The 20,015-nt window shown below is 35.5% G+C and overlaps 1 protein-coding gene across 12 annotated transcripts in view; it reads right to left on the bottom strand.

The window, feature by feature from the left end:
- The window catches only part of WNK1 (WNK lysine deficient protein kinase 1), a 143,483-nt gene that overhangs the window by 43,624 nt on the left and 79,844 nt on the right, over positions 1–20,015 (bottom strand). For all 12 annotated transcript variants that reach the window (XM_035028501.1, XM_035028509.1, XM_035028507.1 and 9 more), the window contains exons 5-8: positions 6,837–6,925; positions 4,616–4,835; positions 2,826–3,159; positions 1,570–1,757 (exon numbers count right to left, since the gene is read on the bottom strand). In XM_035028501.1, coding sequence (XP_034884392.1) covers positions 1,570–1,757; positions 2,826–3,159; positions 4,616–4,835; positions 6,837–6,925 — 831 coding nt within the window. The remainder of the gene's footprint in view (positions 1–1,569; positions 1,758–2,825; positions 3,160–4,615; positions 4,836–6,836; positions 6,926–20,015) is intronic.

Genomic DNA, 20,015 nt, shown 5'->3' with positions numbered 1-20,015 from the left:
CTAATTTTTCTATATTCCACATTGATATATTATTGTAAGCCACAATAAATTCTTTCTGGAATAAGAAAGAAATGGAATCATAAGATTAAAAAAATCCTCAATATTTGATAACTTTTCTCATGCTACCTCCACAGAAAATTAAAAGGCAAGGCCGTCATTAACAGTCCTCTAGAGCATCAATAAATACAGGATGTTTGTGGCTCAAATATTTAAAATCTTCATGATCATTCTATTTCCTTTTCTAAAATACAGACACCAGTGATAAGGGAAGCCAAGAGATTAGTTTTTAAAAAATCTAGTTATTATGATCCACAAAAAATCAATTAGAACAATAGTAGGAACGGATATGAATGCTGACAAATAATATGTCAGAACAAAGAAATACATCTACATAGTCTTTATAAGTTCTTCTACCCTACCTAATTATTTTAAAGGTCAGAAAAGTAGACTGTTAAAACAGTGTATTAGTAGTTTGTATTACTGTGGCCATTCATCTCAAGACTGATGAATGGACTCTGAAACATAAAAACATCTTTTATTTCAAGCTGTAGGATAAAAGAACAGAGCAAGCAGAAATATTTTCTTGAGAAAGATTTTCATTTAATGAAGAGAAGTTCCGTAACACTCAGATTTAAAAGCTTTCTGAGAAAGAAAAAAATCTATCTGCTTAAAGATCTCACTAAACAAGTGCTATACAGTGACCAGTTGTTCTCCAATTCTTTCCTGAGGCAGATGATGTACTTTATTTATCTCTGAAGACTTCACGGAGGGTCAACAAAAGAAATAGGGTATTACCTGAGATCTATTTTAACATTTTCTATATGAGAAGCAAAAATGGCTAATGTAAAAGATGGGGCTATGTGTGTGTGTGTTTATGTATATATAAATGCATAAAATATTTCAAGAAATAATCTCTGTAAGTTGATTCTGAAAATAAATCTGTAATAAAACAATACCAAATAAAGAGAAAAAGCAAATGAATGTATACTGGGGAAGGAATTTGTGTCCAACACAGACTTTAAGGCAGGAACACGCATAGCAACTAATGGTTAACTAAACACAAGCGCTAAATTAAATGGTCATACAAATAAAGGATTCCTTCACTCTGAAGTACTCACATGCAGCATTCTATAATGGTTTGAATGTCTTACCTTTGTTTTATACAGTAAGAAATCTTACAAAAAATGCTCAGTAATCTTTTAGTAAGTAAGCTTTTGAAAAGTCTCCTTGTGCCCACCTCCAAATCATCTGTATGTCCAACTAATGCTGTTTTGAACAGTTTCAACTCTAAAGTGCTAAAGAGAGCATGATCTTTAATCAAATGCAGATTAGTCTAAATCTTGTACATAGTTTCTTCACATACGAATTTTAGCTAATTCTCACACAGTAATGTTTATGTCCTAGCCTGCCAGAACTATTCTAATTGTACTCCTATTTCCTTCAGAAATATACCATTTACACTTTCTACTTCAGACTCATGCTATTACTTGGATAGTAGAAAGAATATGAATTTAACATACATCTATTGGCTCTCATTATAGGCTTACACTCTTTTATGCAGTTACTTACCACACTTGAGGGTGGATAGACCCCATGGGGCTGAGACTGTGCTTGGACAACAGAAGCTGTATGCCCTGGGAGTGTGCCAGTACAATGTGCCTGTTCATGCTGGGACCCATATGAAACTGTCTGTTGGCTGCTCACTCGAGATTCTGTGAAGACAGAAGATCCTTGACCACTGTCAACCGTTCCATCAGCTGAAGGAGAAATAAATTGTCACAAAACAGAGAGACAAATCACAAAAGGGAAGTTTATATTTTCCCATCACAAACCCATGACTTTAGGGTTAATTAATATTTTCTTCGCAAAGACCTGACCTAAATAAAACATGAATACTAGTTTTTAACTAAGTAGATTTCTATGCTTAAAAACACGAAGGATCCATATGGAAAAAAGGATGTCTTAAAAAAAACAAACAAACCCTCATGGCTATCATAGAATCTTATTACCTGAAGAATAAGGGAAATAAAATGGAATGCTGTAAGCCATCAGTCTTAACTTTGGAGACCAGTGCATTCTTTGTATTAAGCAGATAGTTCAATAAAAAACTAACAACCTCATTCATTTCTAGTTTGTATGTTATTCAGCATTGCTAAAAAAAAAGCTGAACCAGACTAACAGGTTCAATTACAAATAGGTAAGATAAACTTGTTCATTTTTCATTACTAGTTACATTTCATTTTATTTATTTTTGTAGATTTTAAGTTTTTAAAAAAGTTTGTAATTAAATCCCAGTTAGTTAACATACAGTGTAATACTAGTTTCATGATTACATTTTATTTTAAGGAATTATGAAAAGTAAAAATCTACAAATTGGAACTTCCAAGATGTTGGAACCTGTAAAATTATTTTATATCCTAATCACATTTCCTTACTGTTCTGTCCTTCTAGTCTATTAGTGATGGATGTTAGAATAGAAACAAAAAGTAGATGGTGATCATTTCAATTTTTTTTTTAAGATTTTACTTATTTGACAGAGAGACACAGCAAGAGAGGGAACACAAGCAGGGGGAGTGGGAGAGGGAGAAGCAGGCTCCCCACTGAGCAGGGAGCCCGATGCAGGGCTCGATCCCAGGACCCTGGGATCATGACCTGAGCTGAAGGCAGATGCTTAATGACTGAGCCACCCAGGCGCCCCTCAAATTTCTTATTATATGGTGAATTCATGTTTCAAACCAAGAGGCCAGTGCAAAATGATGAACAAGAAGATGAAAAGTCAATTAGGAGTATTCTTAGCATACTTGTGCACTTCCCAAAATACTTACACAACACAGATATACTAGTTTGTTGGTACTGTAGTTGTTGATGTTGATCTGCCTCAGGTTCTTCAGGTTCTACTTGCGTAGAAACTGAAGCTGAAGTGGTAGAAGCAGTAGGCATGCCAGTGCTGGCGGACGGGATCTGTTTGACTCCTGCCTGGGAAGTACTTGATTGCTGTTCTACCTGCTGTTTGAGACTGCTCTCTTCCTGCTTTCTTTTTTCTTGCTCCTCCCGCACCAACTGCCGCTGTTCTCGTTTCCTCTTAATTAATGACACTCTATCTTTGATGGCTTTTGCCATGGTCTTGTGATCACCTTCACAGACATACCCAGACTCTACCTACAGGATAAAAGAGTGCATTAGGAAGCAGTACGATATCAAAAGAAAACAAACCAAATATAAAACAAAAAAGGCACCTTTGGGGAAAAAGTAGGAAGAAAGGGGAAGAGAAAGACCTCTCCAATGACTGCTCTTAACCAAACTGTGAAATTACTTGTCTGTATTATGCATTTCTCAACCATTTTTGTAGATACTTACGGGATGGGTGCCATCATCTTTGTAGAAACTCAAGGTAGAAACTTTGTAGAAACTCAAGGTAGTTATACCTTCACTTCTTACAACAATAAAACAATAAGTCTCCTTTTATTCTAGTCACTCTATTTCCTGCTCACATGTAACTATTAATATTAACCTGTGTTGTTTTTACTTCTTTTCCCTAGGCAACAACTTAACCAGATAAAACAATTGTGATCAATACATGAAAGTTAAAAAAACATACACACACAAATCTCTAAAGGTATAAAAAACTAACAATTAAAATAAGTATCTCTTTCATACCCAACCCCTTCTCAGAGGCAACTTCTATTGAATAGTTCTTATAAATTCTAGTAGAGATATTCTATGAGTATCTCTGCATATTAACTGGCTATTTTAAGCACTATCGCAAGCATAAAATTGGTGAAGTCTTTCTTTTCTGAAAAGTCACCTTTTGGATATACTTCATAAAGTGATTCATCAAAGGCTGCCTACTAATAACTGATCTTGAAAACTCCCTCAAAGTAAAAACAATTCATTATGTATTTATAGAGTGTATCCAAATGACTCATCAAATGTATCGATATTTAGATTATTATATATATATATTATATATATATATTAGATTATATAAATTAGGAGTCATTCAACCTCATAGACTTTCACATTACTTCAGGATGCATTCTAGATCTACCCAGCCATCCATCTATCCATCCTTACATATCTACATGTACATATCTTTTCCTCAATTACAAATAACTTTTAGGGCCATTAATCAACACAATTTTCTATCAATGAGATCTGCCATCCACACTGCTTCATAAACTTTTTTGCTCAACAATACGTTTATAAATATACATAAATTTTTAAATGATGGATCAATGCTAATTTACCATTTTTTAAATTTAAATTCAACTTAATTAACATATAGTGTATTATTAGTTTCAGAGGTAGAATTCAGAGATTCATCAGTTGCATATAACACCCACTGCTCATTCCAACAAATGCCCTCCTTAATGCCCATCACCCGGTTACCCCATCCCTCCACCCACCTCCCCTCCAGCACCCTGTTTGTTTTCCATAATTGAGTCTCTTATGGTTTGTCTCCCTCTGTTTCCATCTTATTTTTCCTTCCCTTTCCCAATGTTCATCAGTTTTGTTTCTTAAATTCCACATAAGAGTGAAATCTTTGTGATATTTGTCCTTCTCTGACTTATTTTGCTTAGCATAATACCCTTTAGTTCCATCCATGTTAATTTACCATTTCTTGAGCAACATCTTCTGGCACATCTCTTTCCAAGTCAAAGGAAAACTCAATAGCTTCATTGTCTTTGTATTTTCCCTTTAATTTCTTAATATCTTCAATACGTAGCCATAATTTAATGGCTATCTTTTCTCCATCATCTTCTTCTGCCAATTCTACCCGTACCCCTGTTTCCTCCTGGAAGAAGGCATGGTTCAAAAGGTCTTTGATAGAATATCTTCCAAAGAGAGGGAAATGAAACAAAAACAAAACAAAATGACATTAGATTGAAAACATAATTTTCAAGTGTGGCTGATAACTGTTATGCTTGGAATAATAAAGACTAAAAAAAACCAAGTTTATAACTCATTTCTACATTGCTCCATGTGAACAGTGATTATAGTTTTACTCTCAAGTTATACAACATCATTTATAAATAAGAGCTAAAAGCGATACTTTTTAATCTAAGTGATCTAATCTCATATTAGTTAACAATGTACTAACAATGGCAAGTAATATACAGAATGTCATAGCTTCAAAATACCACATAATTTATGTAGAATTTATAGTTAACAAATACTCCTCTTATTTATGATCCCATCTGATCCTTGACCAACATCCAATGAGATATTATTTCCTGATTATTAGGAAACAAAGGCTCAGAGAGGGTGAAAATCTTGCTCATGGTTATAAGCCTCAAATGGTTGAATCAAAATTTGAAAATAAGTTTTTTGATTTCTAGTTCTTTACCTTCTATTACAACTTTACTTACCACAATAAATTCTCTCAATTCCTTGTTCAACAGTTTGTGTACTAGGCAAGAAGTCTGAATGTGGAATAATCTTCTTTAGATAAATGGTTTCAAAATACCAGTAATCTAGTAAACTGTACCATCCAAAAAGAAACAGAGTAATATGTTCTAAGACTGGAAACAAATACTCCTTTGTTTATAGTAAAAAAAGTTCTTAGATAAGGGACTCTCCTTTCCATAATTCTTAGTCTTTTTTTTTTTTTTTTTAAGATTTTATTTATTTATTTGAGACAGAGAGAATGAGAGACAGCATGAGAGGGAGGAGGGTCAGAGGGAGAAGCAGACTCCCTGCTGAGCAGGGAGCCCAATGCGGGACTCGATCCCGGGACTCCAGGATCATGACCTGAGCCGAAGGCAGTCGCTTAACCAACTGAGCCACCCAGGCGCCCAGGGACTCTCCTTTCCAAAACTGTATATAAAATTAGAAACCCAAACTAAATTTCTACTGAACAGCCTTAAAGATAAATAACAAAGTTATGAAAATAGTAGGAGACCGGAGAAGTGAAGATACAGAATTCTTTAATTTGGTTGATATACCTGATTGCTCACATTCTTCAGGAGGTAGATTATGCTCAACTTACAATTTATATTTATACTGGCTGGTCTACTTTTTCTTTTTTGGAGGGTGAGGGGGGATGGTGTGGGTAGATTATTTTTCAAAAACAGACACTGGATCTTTGCCATGCCTAACGGGTGATGAATCAGCTATATGACAGATCAGATACTTGCCACTCCTCTGAGAAAAGTCCTATTAGTACAAATGACTAAGCCAAATCTCCTCCTAAGCTTTGGGCAAAGTTGTCTCTTTTTACTGAAAGGAATGCTGATGTTTTGCTCTTCAAAATTATGGCACAATGACAGCAAATCAAGATGTGTAGCTGATCTTATTTTAAGGAGCCAAGATTTTATTTCACCTTTTAGAATTCAACGGGTAAAGAATTAGGTACAGATCTGTTGGTCAGAGAGACTGAACCCTACTGAATTTTATAAATCATGTTGATGCTTTGTAAGTAGTTCATGTTTTAGAAGTAGTTCTCACTGAATACAGCACTATGTTTAAGGTGGTTCTGGTTCACTTGAACTCTACCATACCACATTTTTACAACATTTCACTCTATCAAATCTCAATACTATCTTAAATGGACAGAACTCTTTAAGATTTTTTTAAAAAATTTATTTTATTTTTTAAGTAATCTCTACACCCAACATGGGGGCTTGAATTCACCACCCCAAGATCAAGAGTAGCATGCTCTACTGACTGAGCTAGCCAGGCACTCCCAGAACTCTACTTTTAAAGATATTACATGACATAAATAGAGAGAGACACAAGTGAAGTACTGAATACACTTCAGATTGAGTATTGTATTTAGAGCATATCATTACATTTTACGTTTTTAAGCAACACCTAAGTCAAAAGTGGCAATTTACCTTTCATCTTTGTTTTGCCGTATGCATCCTTCAATAATTTCCTTCACTTCAGGAATTGCTACTTTGTCAAAACTGGCTGGCTTCACTCCCTGAGAAACATAAAAATAGCAACAAAAACACATTAATAAAGGCAGGTTCTTTGAACTTTGATTTTGAATTGCCTCTTAAGGTTCTATTAGATTAGCCTCTCACCATCCTGACTTTTTTCTGATTTGCCTACAGGAGCTGGTCCATTGCAGGGTCAGAGTTGGGTAGTAGCAATTTAGCTCCCACAAGAAAACAAGAAATAGATAGCGCGGTCACTTACTTCCATGGCCTCCATATGTAGGTAAGGAAAAATTGAGGCTGTTGTCATATCTTCTGCTGTGTTTCAGGTAAAGGAAGTTACTGGCTAAAGAGAAGGGCCAAATGTTCTAAAAGGTTAGATCTTTTGTGCAGCCTTGTTCCCTAACACATTAATTAACGCAGTATTTAACAATGAATCCATGAATGGGCATGAATTCACATGCTTAGTTTGGCAGGTATTCTATTATCATAGTACTCTAACAACCTCAACAAGTATAGGAGTTAAGGATTTGGATTGGTTTAGCTTGATAAAAGAAGAACAAATTGTCTTGTACATATGAAACATAAAATGAAAAGTGATATATCAGATCCATATAAAAGACAAGATTTCTAATTAATTTCAGAAGAAATCTCAATACCGCTATTATATGTAATACTATGTAGTATCCTAGCAGTATTTTAGAATCTTCATAAGTGTAAATTTTTTGCAAATAAAAATTTCAGCAATGTGTGGAAAATATATGTGAGATGTAACAAAATACTCCTAAAAGGTGATATGGAGAAAACATCTCATTTTCTCTTCCCACCTTGTCTAAGTAACCACATGGAGCAGCTGCACTAATATACTGCCCAAGTGGCACTGTAAGTCTCTAAACACATAAAACACAGGGAATGGAAAATGAGGGAGGGGGACTAGAAAAGCTAGAATACAGTATATAAAGTTTAATCATCTATAGTCTCAGTGACAAGACAAATTAAAACAGAATTAATGATAATAATTTGATAAATCACAGGAATGCATGTAACTTCTCATAGATTGAAATGAAATGTATCAAATGGTTACCACTAAAAAGTCTTTAAATATTGGAGTTGTGATGGGATAATTCTCATCAATTACTCAATTGCATTATTAAAAACTCCTGATTTGGAGGAGTCTACCTCTACCTCTGGGGCTAACTTTCTACACCAAAGAAGTGTCAGCAGGGCTGACCCTAAAAGTTAAATCCATGCATTTAAAAAGGTTAGTTTCTAAGTACTGACTAAAAGGTCACAATCTTCCTCAATCTTCTTATTTTTCAAATCCAGCTAAGTTTTCCCAACTGGTCTCTGTCTTCATATAATAATTCTAATGAGAACAAGAAAATAATGCTGCTGAAGCAAAAGGCTGCTTTAATTGAGCAAGCTGGTATGATATTTCAAACTAAGGCTTTAGAAAATAGGAACGGTTTTAAGAAAAAAAATGAATGACGTACTCTAAAAGTTCTCTGGTAGTAGAAACACTGGAGATTTTGTTTTTTGTTTGTTTTTAATGTTCTACAATAAACATGTAAAACTGTAGAAAAGCAAACTTTAAAGATGCTATTTATAAACATAATGTGAAGAACAACCTAAAATACTTTACATTAAGTTTGTAGAACATTCACTATTGACAGAAAATTATCTGAAAGAATGTTCTTTGGTAAAATTAGACACTTAATATATATTTGGCCTTTGCATGTAAAGACAATTCAAATACTACAGGAAAATGGCTAAAGAAAATATAGAATATGATTAGGAGAAATGCTTCTTCTATAAACATATATATTTTAGGGGTATGTAGTTTGGTCTTCAGGCAGTAAAACTACATATTAATAAGACACACATGCACTGATTATATTAGAAGACTCTTCTGTTCCAATTTAGCACAGGCATCTTGGAAAGATGATTTCAGATTCTTTGTCTAGCAAATGGGGATAATATCTGTACAACTTACCATCCTATATTCACAGCAGCTAAAATCAGATGTAGTATCTAGACTGAAAGCTCTCTGAATTAAGTTTGCTGACCCAAGGTCACTTTTGAATTCAGAGGCAATCACCAAAGATAATAAAGCTTAGGGTTAAAAGGAAGCAAAGAATTCTCTTGAAAAATAATCACCAAGATCTACAGTGAACCTACTTTTATCCTTTGTTACCCTTAAAAATAAGTAATACTCTTGTTAATCCTACCCATGCAAACATATTCACATTCACTACTCTACAAATAGGAATTCCTACTTACAAATAGAAATACTAGCTGAACAAATGAGCTATATAATGTCGTAATAGCAAACCAGCAACTGTGAATCGTGTAACACCTTGAATCTACTAGGTTAAGCTGCTTTCTCAACCTATTCAAGATTCAAATATAGAAAATTCCACACCAATGCTATATAACATTGTGATGCCACTGCCAACTTAAAAAACATATTACAGGTGCCAAGGTAGCCAATAAAATTGAGATATAACATACCAGCAGCTGGTATTAAAAGATTAATGCGGCTTACTGTTACCCACTTAGATAATGAAAAAGGTAGAAGAAATTTCAGCTACCAGTCAGCTACCATCAAGAAGCCAGGATTATCAAAATATCTAGCAGAAGTATTCTGAATCATTTGAGAAGCAAGAATATATGGGGATTGTATACTGTAAGTGACCCCCAAAATGTAAAAATGAGCATGAAACCTCACTAACCCTGAAAGTGACCTACAGAAAAGTCATCTGGGACATATAATAAAAAGCTGCTTAAAATAAAAAAGTACAGAGGCGCCTGGGTGGCTCACTCGTTAGGTGGCTGCCTTCGGCTCAGGTCATGATCCCAGGGTCCTGGGATCGAGCCCCGCATCAGGCTCCCTGCTCCGCGGGAAGCCTGCTTCTCCCTCTCCCACTCTCCCTGCTTGTGTTCCCTCTCTTGCTGTGTCTCTCTCTGTCAAATAAATAAAATCTTTAAAAAAATTAAAAATAAAAATAAAATAAACAAGTACAGGTTTTGACACATTCATCATACCAATAGGCTTCGTAAGAAATGAAAGAACTCAATATATTTAAAAATATTTTTGGTAACTGATGATTTTTTAAGTTAAAAAATGATGTAGATTACTCTAAAACATGATTTTAAGCACCAGACAAAACAAAGTAATGATGAGAAAGTATTTTGATAATATAAAATTTTGTCTTCATCTGTTTCCCTTTTAGTTCATATACTTCAACAAAGACAATCAACTTAGAACCTTTAAAATCCTAATGTTACCTCTTTCCCTTATTTCCTGATTTGACCCCACTAAGTACTATTCTAGTGCAGTTCTGGCCAGTAAAGGCAAAGTTTTGCTCACTAGTTCTGAATGAGATTTAAAAACACAAAATCAGAAGAAAAGAGTACTAAGGTAGATAAATTGGGCTAATTATTTTACACATAAGAAAAATCTGGTTAGAGACATACCCTCTTACTCCATTCTTCTACAGCCAGCAACTCACTGGCTCTAGAAATATCCTTGCTTACTTTTGTAATTCACAAGATCTCTCTTTAGGCAAATAGTGCTATGTTATGTTTTTTTGACATGGGAGAGTAGCATGTTTCCCTGCATTAAACAAAAGTACTTCTTGAGCATCTAATGTATATCCATTTACTTCAGAGTTTATACAAAATTATGTATTGTCTTAAAACAAAAACAAAGGCCACTTGTGTGTAATTTTAGAGTGGAAAGAAAGAAAGAAAAGAAAAAGAAAGGAAGGAAGGGAGGGAGGGAGGGAGGGAGGGAGGGAGGGAGGGAGGAAGGAAGGAAGGAAGGAAGGAAGGAAGGAAACAATTGTGGCTCCCCCCAAAGTCACACTAAGAGTTGATATGTTTATAAAATGTTGATTTGAACTAAGAAAAATGAAAAAGACATACATGCATTTTACAGACTTAGTTTTTCTTTTAATTCTATATACTTATGGCTTGCCAACTAATCTGCTGGAAAAATAAAAGTGAGTCATAATATAATATTCTCTGGTTCAATATTCTAGCTCTTAAAACTGCCAGCACTTGCTTCTTAAAAGCTCAGGTTTCAAATGTGTTAGGGTAACATTTATCTATACTTTCATAAAAGTAAAATCTTTCCTCACCATTTAGAATTGAGAAAAGCTTCCGTCTTCCTCATACAAAATGTAGTGGAAATTAACCACAAAAATGCAGGTATTTTAAAAAACATTCTAAACAATTTAATATTGCTACATATATTACCAAATGGCTACAATACACCTTTTGTATATATCAGAAATTCTTACCCACCTCCTTTACACAATCCTTTTGAGGGCAGCAGCAGCAATGAGAATTTATGATGACAAACACTGAGCAAAAGTCTTTCTTTGTAAAATCCATCATAAAAGACTAAATAGACTTGTTACAGTTAGAGGAAAAGGGAGGAAATTGATAAGATGGAAATTAACAGTAAATTAGCCTACAGCATAAGCAAGGCAGACATCAAAGTCAGACTGAAGCATAGCTTCTTGTTTAACACTAGCCATGCTTCTCTAACTCTCAGACATGAGTTTAACTCTGCTCAGCCAATAATCTACTTATTCTAGATTGGCCCTTTAAACAAGCCTACATGCTGAACAGCAGGGAAACTGTTCCGCTACTGCTCCTCCTGCTTTTCCTCCAAAAGCAACAGATCCCGGAACAAGCAAAATGAGATTTTTACTTGGTCAAAGCTCCACCCATTATGTCCACAGGTTCTGCCTCCTTGACATCAAAACCCACACTAGAAATCTATTTATCTAAACAGTCCCTCACCCCTATCATGTTGTAACTGTGCTTTTAAAAGAAAATGGCTCAACAACCAAAATGTAAACTCTGAATATGCAGCCAAAAGAACACTGTCCAAGGAAATCACAATACCAGATTTGGGTTCTCAGGTGTACTTCTCATATATCAAGTGTGTGTGTGCAACCTGGGCCACATCCCTTAAACTCGCCTGAAAACTGTGCGTAACAGTTTACCTAAATTACCTAATTTAAATATTTACCTACTTTAAAAAGAGGTGATATTAAAGCCTTACTACTCTCTCATGGTACATTAAAAAAAATAAACAGCTGTGAATTAGTACACAGAATTGGTAAGAATTTACTCTTCCCCCTTCCCTTCTATTAAAAGCCTCAATATGCATTTATTTTTTAAAAAAGATTTTATTTATTTATTTGACAGAGAGAGACACAGCGAGAGAGGGAACACAAGCAGGGGAAGTGGGAGAGGGAGAAGCAGGCTTCCCGCAGAGCTTGATCCCAGGACCCTGAGATCATGACCTGAGCCGAAGGCAGACGCTTAACCGACTGAGCCACCCAGGCGCCCCCTAACAAGCTATCTTAAAGTAGTTGCCACTGATCTCTGGTTCAACACAATTCATCACTACTAAGTAGGTAGTCTAGAATGTCAGGTCTTGGTCAGAAATACAATAATGTGGTCCAGCCTCACCTTTAACTTAAATGTTTGAGTAAGCCTGCTTAGGACTATGCTTAGCTAAATGAAAATGAAAGAGCTAGAAAACAGGTGATTTGTTGCTTGGCTTTTAAAACTCCTGGGCAACACACAAAACCACAGTGAGATCGGTTTTTTTGGACAAATGTATAATGTAGGCACAAATATCTAGATCTATAAAGACCAGTCTTTTCTATATATCAAAATAAGAATTTTCAACATATACAATAAAAATACCATTCACATATGGACAACAGTTTACACATCTAAGCTCTAATTCCTCTTAAAGTCAGTGCTTTTCTCTACATTTCCTCATTTCTTTCAATGGTATCATCTCTATTTCCATGATTTAGAATAGAAAACAGTCATTTTTAGATGATGCTTCTCCCAAAATATTTAAGTACTATTATTCTCTATGAGCTCTTTAAACAAACATTAAGAAAAGCAACTGGTAAACACTTCTGCTACTAGCACTCCTAACTGTCCCTCCAACAGTCAAATATCTCTGGCCAGGCAAAATTAGATTTTTACTAATTTCTTTGTTACTTCTCAAAATCATTGCTTCTTTTGCATAAAAACTGTAACCACCAAAGTCCAGATTATCAATACCTCACCTCTTTAAACTTAACCAGTTTAAGATGGGTTTCACTGTTTCCATTCTCTCCATCTCCAATGTGTATTTTACATTATGGCCAGCTCAATCATCCAGCCTCACTTAATCATCTAACATTTAGCCATTTCCAGTCACCTGACATCATTTAACTCACATCACACTACTCAAAACTGGTTAAAAGTTCTCCATATCTAAAGACGGCCATGAGATCACAGATTTAGAAAGAATCTGAGTGAGAGTCCCTCCTTGTTCAAATGAGACAATTTTGGCCCAGAGAGATTAATGCCATGTCAAAGCGAGAATTAATTAATTCAACTGGCATCTATGGAGTATCTCGTCTAGCCTACTCATTATTAGATACCCGCCAGAAACACTGTATTATCTTCAGCACCCAGAATAAAATAGTAAGGGCCTTGCAATGGTAAAGCAAAATCTAGAAACCAGATCCCACAATGCCTAGTTCAATGTTACTTCTAGTCCATGTTACAGTCCTTTTTAATTTCCTTAATCTAGTGTGAAAAACCCTCACAATCCAACTTCCACCTTCTTCTCTACTCTTATCTCCCCAAAGTAAGTCCAAATTGGTTACTTGTTCACCAAATACTTAGTGCACATTTTCACTGACAAGAGTACTCTTTCTACTCCCCCCTTTTTTAGCCACCTGAGTTCTACACTTCTTTCAAAGTATACCACAACTCATATATAATGAGAAGGCAGCAGCTACAAAGCATCTATATATGAATCTTTTGGCATGTTAGTTATTTATAAGATACCAGGACACTCATCATTGTTATAATGTATTTAAATACAGAAACTATCTCTCTACATCCCACTGGTTTTTAAGTCTATAGTCTAATGCCTTATGAATTATATATCAACATTCAGTGAGTCTAAAAAACCCCAGCTTTTTGAGAAATTCTGAAATAAGGATTTTACAATTGTTCTTTAGTATCTAAAACATTAAGAATGATACCCAGAACTGTTTGTTTTAATATTAACAGTCTGATTAAGAACCTTTAATATTAATCAAATCACAGTATAATGGAATGCCTCTGAAAATCATGCAAAATGCTCCCAAGATAGAGCCCATGATACACAAAGTTTTCTTTTACATGTAGAATCCAAATTTATTGGATTATAACAGGAATAAAATTTATAAAGGAACCACTTTCAGCTAATTCCAGTGGATTCAGATCTCTGGGATAGCATAAAAAATTCTAGCTGCTAAAGAAAAAAATACAAAGCGTTCCTCAAATTTTCAAACACTATCTAATCAGGAATCAGCCTCACTTGTTTCTGTAAAAAAAAAAAAAAAGTGGGGTAAACTCTAATCTGTTATATAAAAAACTAAAAGGAATTTCACCCTAACTGCTTTAATTCTGTTTTTCCCAGACAGAATGTTCAAACCTTGCAATCCAATGGCTAACAGAATCAGTGACAAAGTCAAATTACACAAACAAAGTAATTAAAAATCCCCATTATTTCTAACTTGGTTGTTATGAGGCTGGATTCAGCCAGATTCTTATTGGTATGAACCATTAGTTTACAGGAATTTGAACATACTTTATGATCCCATTGGAAACAAACCTCTTCAAACTCTCTACCAAATCTAGCTAGTTCTGTCAAGGGAAATTAGTTTACCTCATGATTCCCCAAGGCTCATTACTCTCTGGATACATGAAAGCTTGTGTGTGGCTCCAACCTCAAGTGCACTATCCTTCATATAAAAAAATTGATGCCATTGCTTATTGTAGTTTCTATTCTTTTAATAGCAGACAAAAATTGTGCTAACGACATTACTACTCTTATTTGGATTTTCTCATTACCAATGGCAGATTTTCAAGATAACTGAACCTTTTCTCCTTTAAACATGGATCATGAACCCTCTATACTGGGCTCAAACCTGTAATACCAGTCTTATGCTGTCCGTGTACCTTAATATTTTTTATGCTATTTTTTCCCCTTGAGGTCTAAAAAAAAGTTAAAAAAGCAAAAACAGCGGCACCTGGGTGGCTCAGTCAGTTAAGCATCTGACTTCGGCTCAGGTCATGATCCCAGGGTCCTGGGATCGAGCCCTGCATCGGACTCCCTGCTCAGGGGGGAGTCTGTCCTTCTCCCCCAGCTCATGCTCTCTCTGTCTCTCTCCCTTAAATAAATAAAAGCTTAAAAAAAAGAAAACCAGCAAAAACAGGCAAAGAAAAAATTTTAAGGTTTGTATTAATGTCACGTTAAAATGCTTGATTTCTGACACCACCATCACCACCACTATTATTATTATTATTATTACTACTACTATTTCTCTTTCATGTCCTTGGGACAAAACGCTTAACCTCTGATTCTATTTTCTTATCTGTGAAATAAAGATATTATCTACTTACCAGGATAAAATTAAGATAGTATATGTAAAGCACTTTCCAAGGTTATTGGCAAGAAGCAAGATTATAAATGTTGGCGCATTCACTGTCCTCTAAAACTTGACTTTAAGTTCATTAAACACATTTTAATAACTGCAAATTACTGAATGTCACTGGATAAAGAATGGAAGAAGAGACAACTTATTACACTACTAAGCATATCATAATGATGTTAATGATAACAACAGCAATACCTACTAAGTACTGACTGATAACTATATACCAGGCATATATGTTCTACATGCATTTCTCATTTAATCCTCAAAAACCCCTTAGGTTCAGAGAAGTTAAATAACTTGACCAAGGTACCACAGCTAGGAAATGACATTGCTGGGATTTAAACTTAAGCAGACCCAACTCCAGAGCCCAGTTTCTCCACAGCAACGGAAAACTGGCTTTTACTCTCTGCAGTTCTGTATTCATTTCACAAAAACTGAGTGCCTGTGACTTGTCAACCTCTAAACACTAGGAATAGACCAAAGAACAAGTCAAATAAAACCCCCAACCCATAGAATTTGTATTCTAATTGGGGCTTTAGATGAATGCTGTAAGGCTGCGATAAAAGCCATGAGGAAGGGCGCCTGGGTGGCTCAGATGGTTAAGCGTCTGCCTTCGGCTCAGGTCATGATCCCAGGGTCCTGGGATCGAGTCCCGCATCGGGCTCTCTGCTCCTTGGGAGCCTGCTTCTCCCTCTGCCTCTCTCTCTCTCTGTCTCTCATGAATAAATAAATAAAATCTTAAAAAAAAAAAAAAAGCCATGAGGAAAAGAATAGAAGGAATAGCAGTAAAGTGTGTGCACACTGAAAAATATTTGAGAGAGGGTGGGCAGGGAAAGCTCTCTGAGCAAGTAACATTTCAAGTACAGGCCTGAATAAACTGCATGTACAATGACATATAACAATTTATTATCAGTGCACTGTAGAACGTAATTGTTAAACCACAGTCTACATTTACCCCCTCTACATCAGCACTTACACAGACAGGTTTAAATAACCTTAGGTCACAGACTGATACTGTAATTGACAGTTATGGATTCGGTATAGTATTTTGGTATGAGCACAGGATCTGGAATCAGATAATAACAGAAATAACATGAATGCTCTGTTATCTTCTAGATATATAATCTTGGGTTAGCCTTCTTGGGCTTGAGACCTTTATTTACAAAATGCTGGTAAGAGTAGCAATTACTCACTTCCCACTCCAGGCTGTTGGGAGAATTAAATTATGTTAATATATGCAAAGTGTTTAATGCAATGTCTGGCACAAAGAATGTATATTTATTAATATTTACATTGCTATTACTCACTATTTGTATGACAGTGCACCACTGCAGGGTCAGACACGTAGTAGTGAACTGACCTACAGAGGAAAAAAGAAACCTGTCTTTGAAGGGCTCAGTTCTAATGGGGGGACAATAGTTAATATCAATATATTAATTATTATATTAATAAAACAGAGGTAGCATATGATGGGAACATAGAAGAGGGAATGATACTGTCATGACTTTCTTCCAAGAATCCTAAAATATTTCCAGTAAAAAGTGCCAGGGGGCTGAAGTTTCTGATAATTATTTCATATAAAATTTGTCTCACCACCTCTGTGACAGGGGGCCAATAAAGTTCTCAACTTAAACATACTTTTTCAGGAATACTGTCATTTGACCCTCTGAAGGAGATCAAATCCCCTACTTCTTTATGTCTATAAAATCCATCTACTTTAGTGCAATTACTACTTCAATGTTTACTGATTACTAATAGGGTATACATGGTAGATCTGGGATGAAAACCAGAAATATGGAGTGGTAAGGGCACGGGCTGGTGCTGGTGGTGGTGACGGAATGGCAGGGCGAGGAGAATTTGCATTAGGGAGCCCTATGATCTCTCAACAGATAACCAAGCATGCTTCCTTAATAAATGTGCAATAGTTAGGCACTGATGCTAACATTTACTTTAATAAAATTAGTTAGATTAATATCCAAGGCAGACTCAAGGTGTATTTCATCACAACAGTCATCACTAACTGCTTATATAATTATATATCATTATATAATCTAGGGATTTACTTTAATCCCCCACGTTTATCTTAGCACCCAAAACATGAGAAAAACTTTAGAAAACTAAAAAAGGACACAGCTATTTTTATTCTTCATTGGAAGCCAGAAGATGGGGATGGAGGTTGGTGAAATCAAGACATTTCCCAGGTAAGAAATTTAATGATTGACAGAACAGAATAAGGGACTATAGATAATACAGAACTAAATTTTCACAGCTAGAGGAAAAATAAAGCACAAGTGAATGCCTGCAGTATGCTTAGAAACTAAAGATTCTTTTTTTTTTTTGAGAGTGAGAGAGAGAGCGCACGTGTGCGTGCTAGAGTGGGAGATGGGAAGACGGAAAGAGAGAGACAGAATCTTAAGTGGGCTCCATCCTAGGGCTCAATCCCATGACCCTGAAATCATGACCTGAGCCAAAATCAAGAGTCACATGCTTAACCAACTGAGCCACGCAGGAGCCCCTAGAAACTAAGGATTCTAACATAGTTCCAACTGACTTAAAGAACTCCTCAAGCTTTTTACTCCATCTTTTCTACAGCTTGACTTATTATTTTGCTTTTTAAAAAAAGCAATTCCTAAGTAAGTCAGAAAAAATGCAATTAAATAGGGTAAAATTTCTAAATCAGTCTGGTTACTTAGACTGCTAGTAAAAAAGTTTCATGAATGATGGAATAGTACTTTTCAATTAATGTCTTGGTATTATATTATTTAGTCTATGGTACACAGAACTAGAAAGGACCTCAGGTGATCACTATTCTCACTCACACTTCTCAAACTTTTTTTTTTTTTAAAGATTTATTTATTTATTTGAGAGAGTAAGAATGAGAGAGAGAGAGCCCATGAGGGGGGGGGGGTCAGAGGGAGAAGCAGGCTCCTCGCAGAGCAGGGAGCCCGATGAGGGACTCGATCCCAGGACTCCGGGATCATGACCTGAGTCGAAGGCAGTCACTGAACCAACTGAGCCACCCAGGCGCCCCACACTTCTCAAACTTTAATGTACACATGAATCATCTTTGGATATTGTAAAATGCAGGTTTTGATTGATCTGTCTGGGATGGGGTCGAAATTTTACATTTTCAACAAGTGCCCTAGCATACCAATTCTGCTGATCTGGGAACTACACTTTGCATAGCAAAGATCTAATTAGAGACTCTCAACATGTAGTATTCAAAACTCTATCAGGGGACCTACAAGGTACTTCTTTTCCAATGACATATCTGCGTGAGGCCAGATTTTCTTTATACATTTCAACCAAATAAAAAATATTGCAACTGATTTCATACAGAAGCAGATATGAGAACTCAATGGTCTTCTTTCTGACCAGACATTAAAGAGAGCTGCAAAAATATAAAAATGCTGCTCTTTTCACTAAATCTTTAAAATTAGTTTTGGAAAAAATAGTATTTTGCAAAAATGTTATTGAGGTCAACATATATTGGGCTTATTATATTATTAATTGATACATTATAAAATCTAGTGATAATTTCTAATATGGTAAAATAGGTATAACACAAATAAACAAAAACTCTTTGAGGTCCTCAATAATTTTTATGAGTATAAAAGGGTCCTGATAAAAAGACTTTGACAGCCACTGAACTAAATCATTCAAGTCTGGCAGCTGCTATGTTAATCTCAAAGATCTTAATGGATGAATCTTAAACCTCTACCAGGCCTTTCCAATGTTGTATAATCTAACCAAGTTCTTTATCGTCAATTATGATTTTTCTTCCTTTTTATTTAGTCTCCTCTAGGTCAAGAAAACAATTGCTGAGCATATGCATATTAAGTCCCTTCTTCCAATTATGCATATTAAGTCCCTTCACTCAAGAAATCTAAAGGAATGGTTATCCTTGCTTCTCGAAAGTTTGCATTACGCCACTTTGCTTTTATGAAAGATCTACATTAGTACCTGTTTTCACTAACCAAAAGAAAACCAAAGAGGGCTTTTGCTTTTATGAAAAAGGGCAAAAAGTGAAAACAGGATTCAGGGCTTGTTTTACAATGAGCCAGTACAGACACAGTACATACCCTGAGCAGCAAGAATGGCAATGCCAAACTCCTTCCCCTGGGAGCTACATCCAGCATCCAAATTACATAGCTTTGAATTGTGCCTATGAACACCTGTGCTTTATCTTGACTTATTTTAAGTAACTATTAGCAAGATATGTCCTAAGGTATTAGAAAAGTCTGAGAGTGGTTATTTTTGGGGTTTGCGAGTACTCAAAATATTTTGATATAAATATAAGTTAATTATTCCTTCACTTTATGCCTTTTTCAACTTATAAAAGATTTCACAGGAATGCTCTGCTTGTGGATAGCGAAGGAAACCTATAGCTCTAAAAACTGAAAATGATGGGTCTCAATGAGAAGGACTCATGAATCAGGAATTGTCCTGAAACATTTGAGGTATTTTTTTTTTTAAAGATTTTATTCATTTATTTGAGAGAGAGAGAGTGTGTAAGAGAGCACAAATGGTAGAGAGGGAGAAGCAGGCTGCCCATGGAGTAGGGAGCCCGATGCGGGGCTTGATCCTAGGACCCTGGGATCATGACCTTAGCCAA

Source organism: Mirounga leonina, unplaced genomic scaffold (assembly GCF_011800145.1).
Source record: "Mirounga leonina isolate KUSES-001 unplaced genomic scaffold, KU_Mleo_1.0 Mir_201, whole genome shotgun sequence".
In the NCBI taxonomy this organism is placed as follows: Eukaryota; Metazoa; Chordata; class Mammalia; order Carnivora; family Phocidae; genus Mirounga; species Mirounga leonina.
This window is presented reverse-complemented; position numbering and strand designations above follow the sequence as displayed.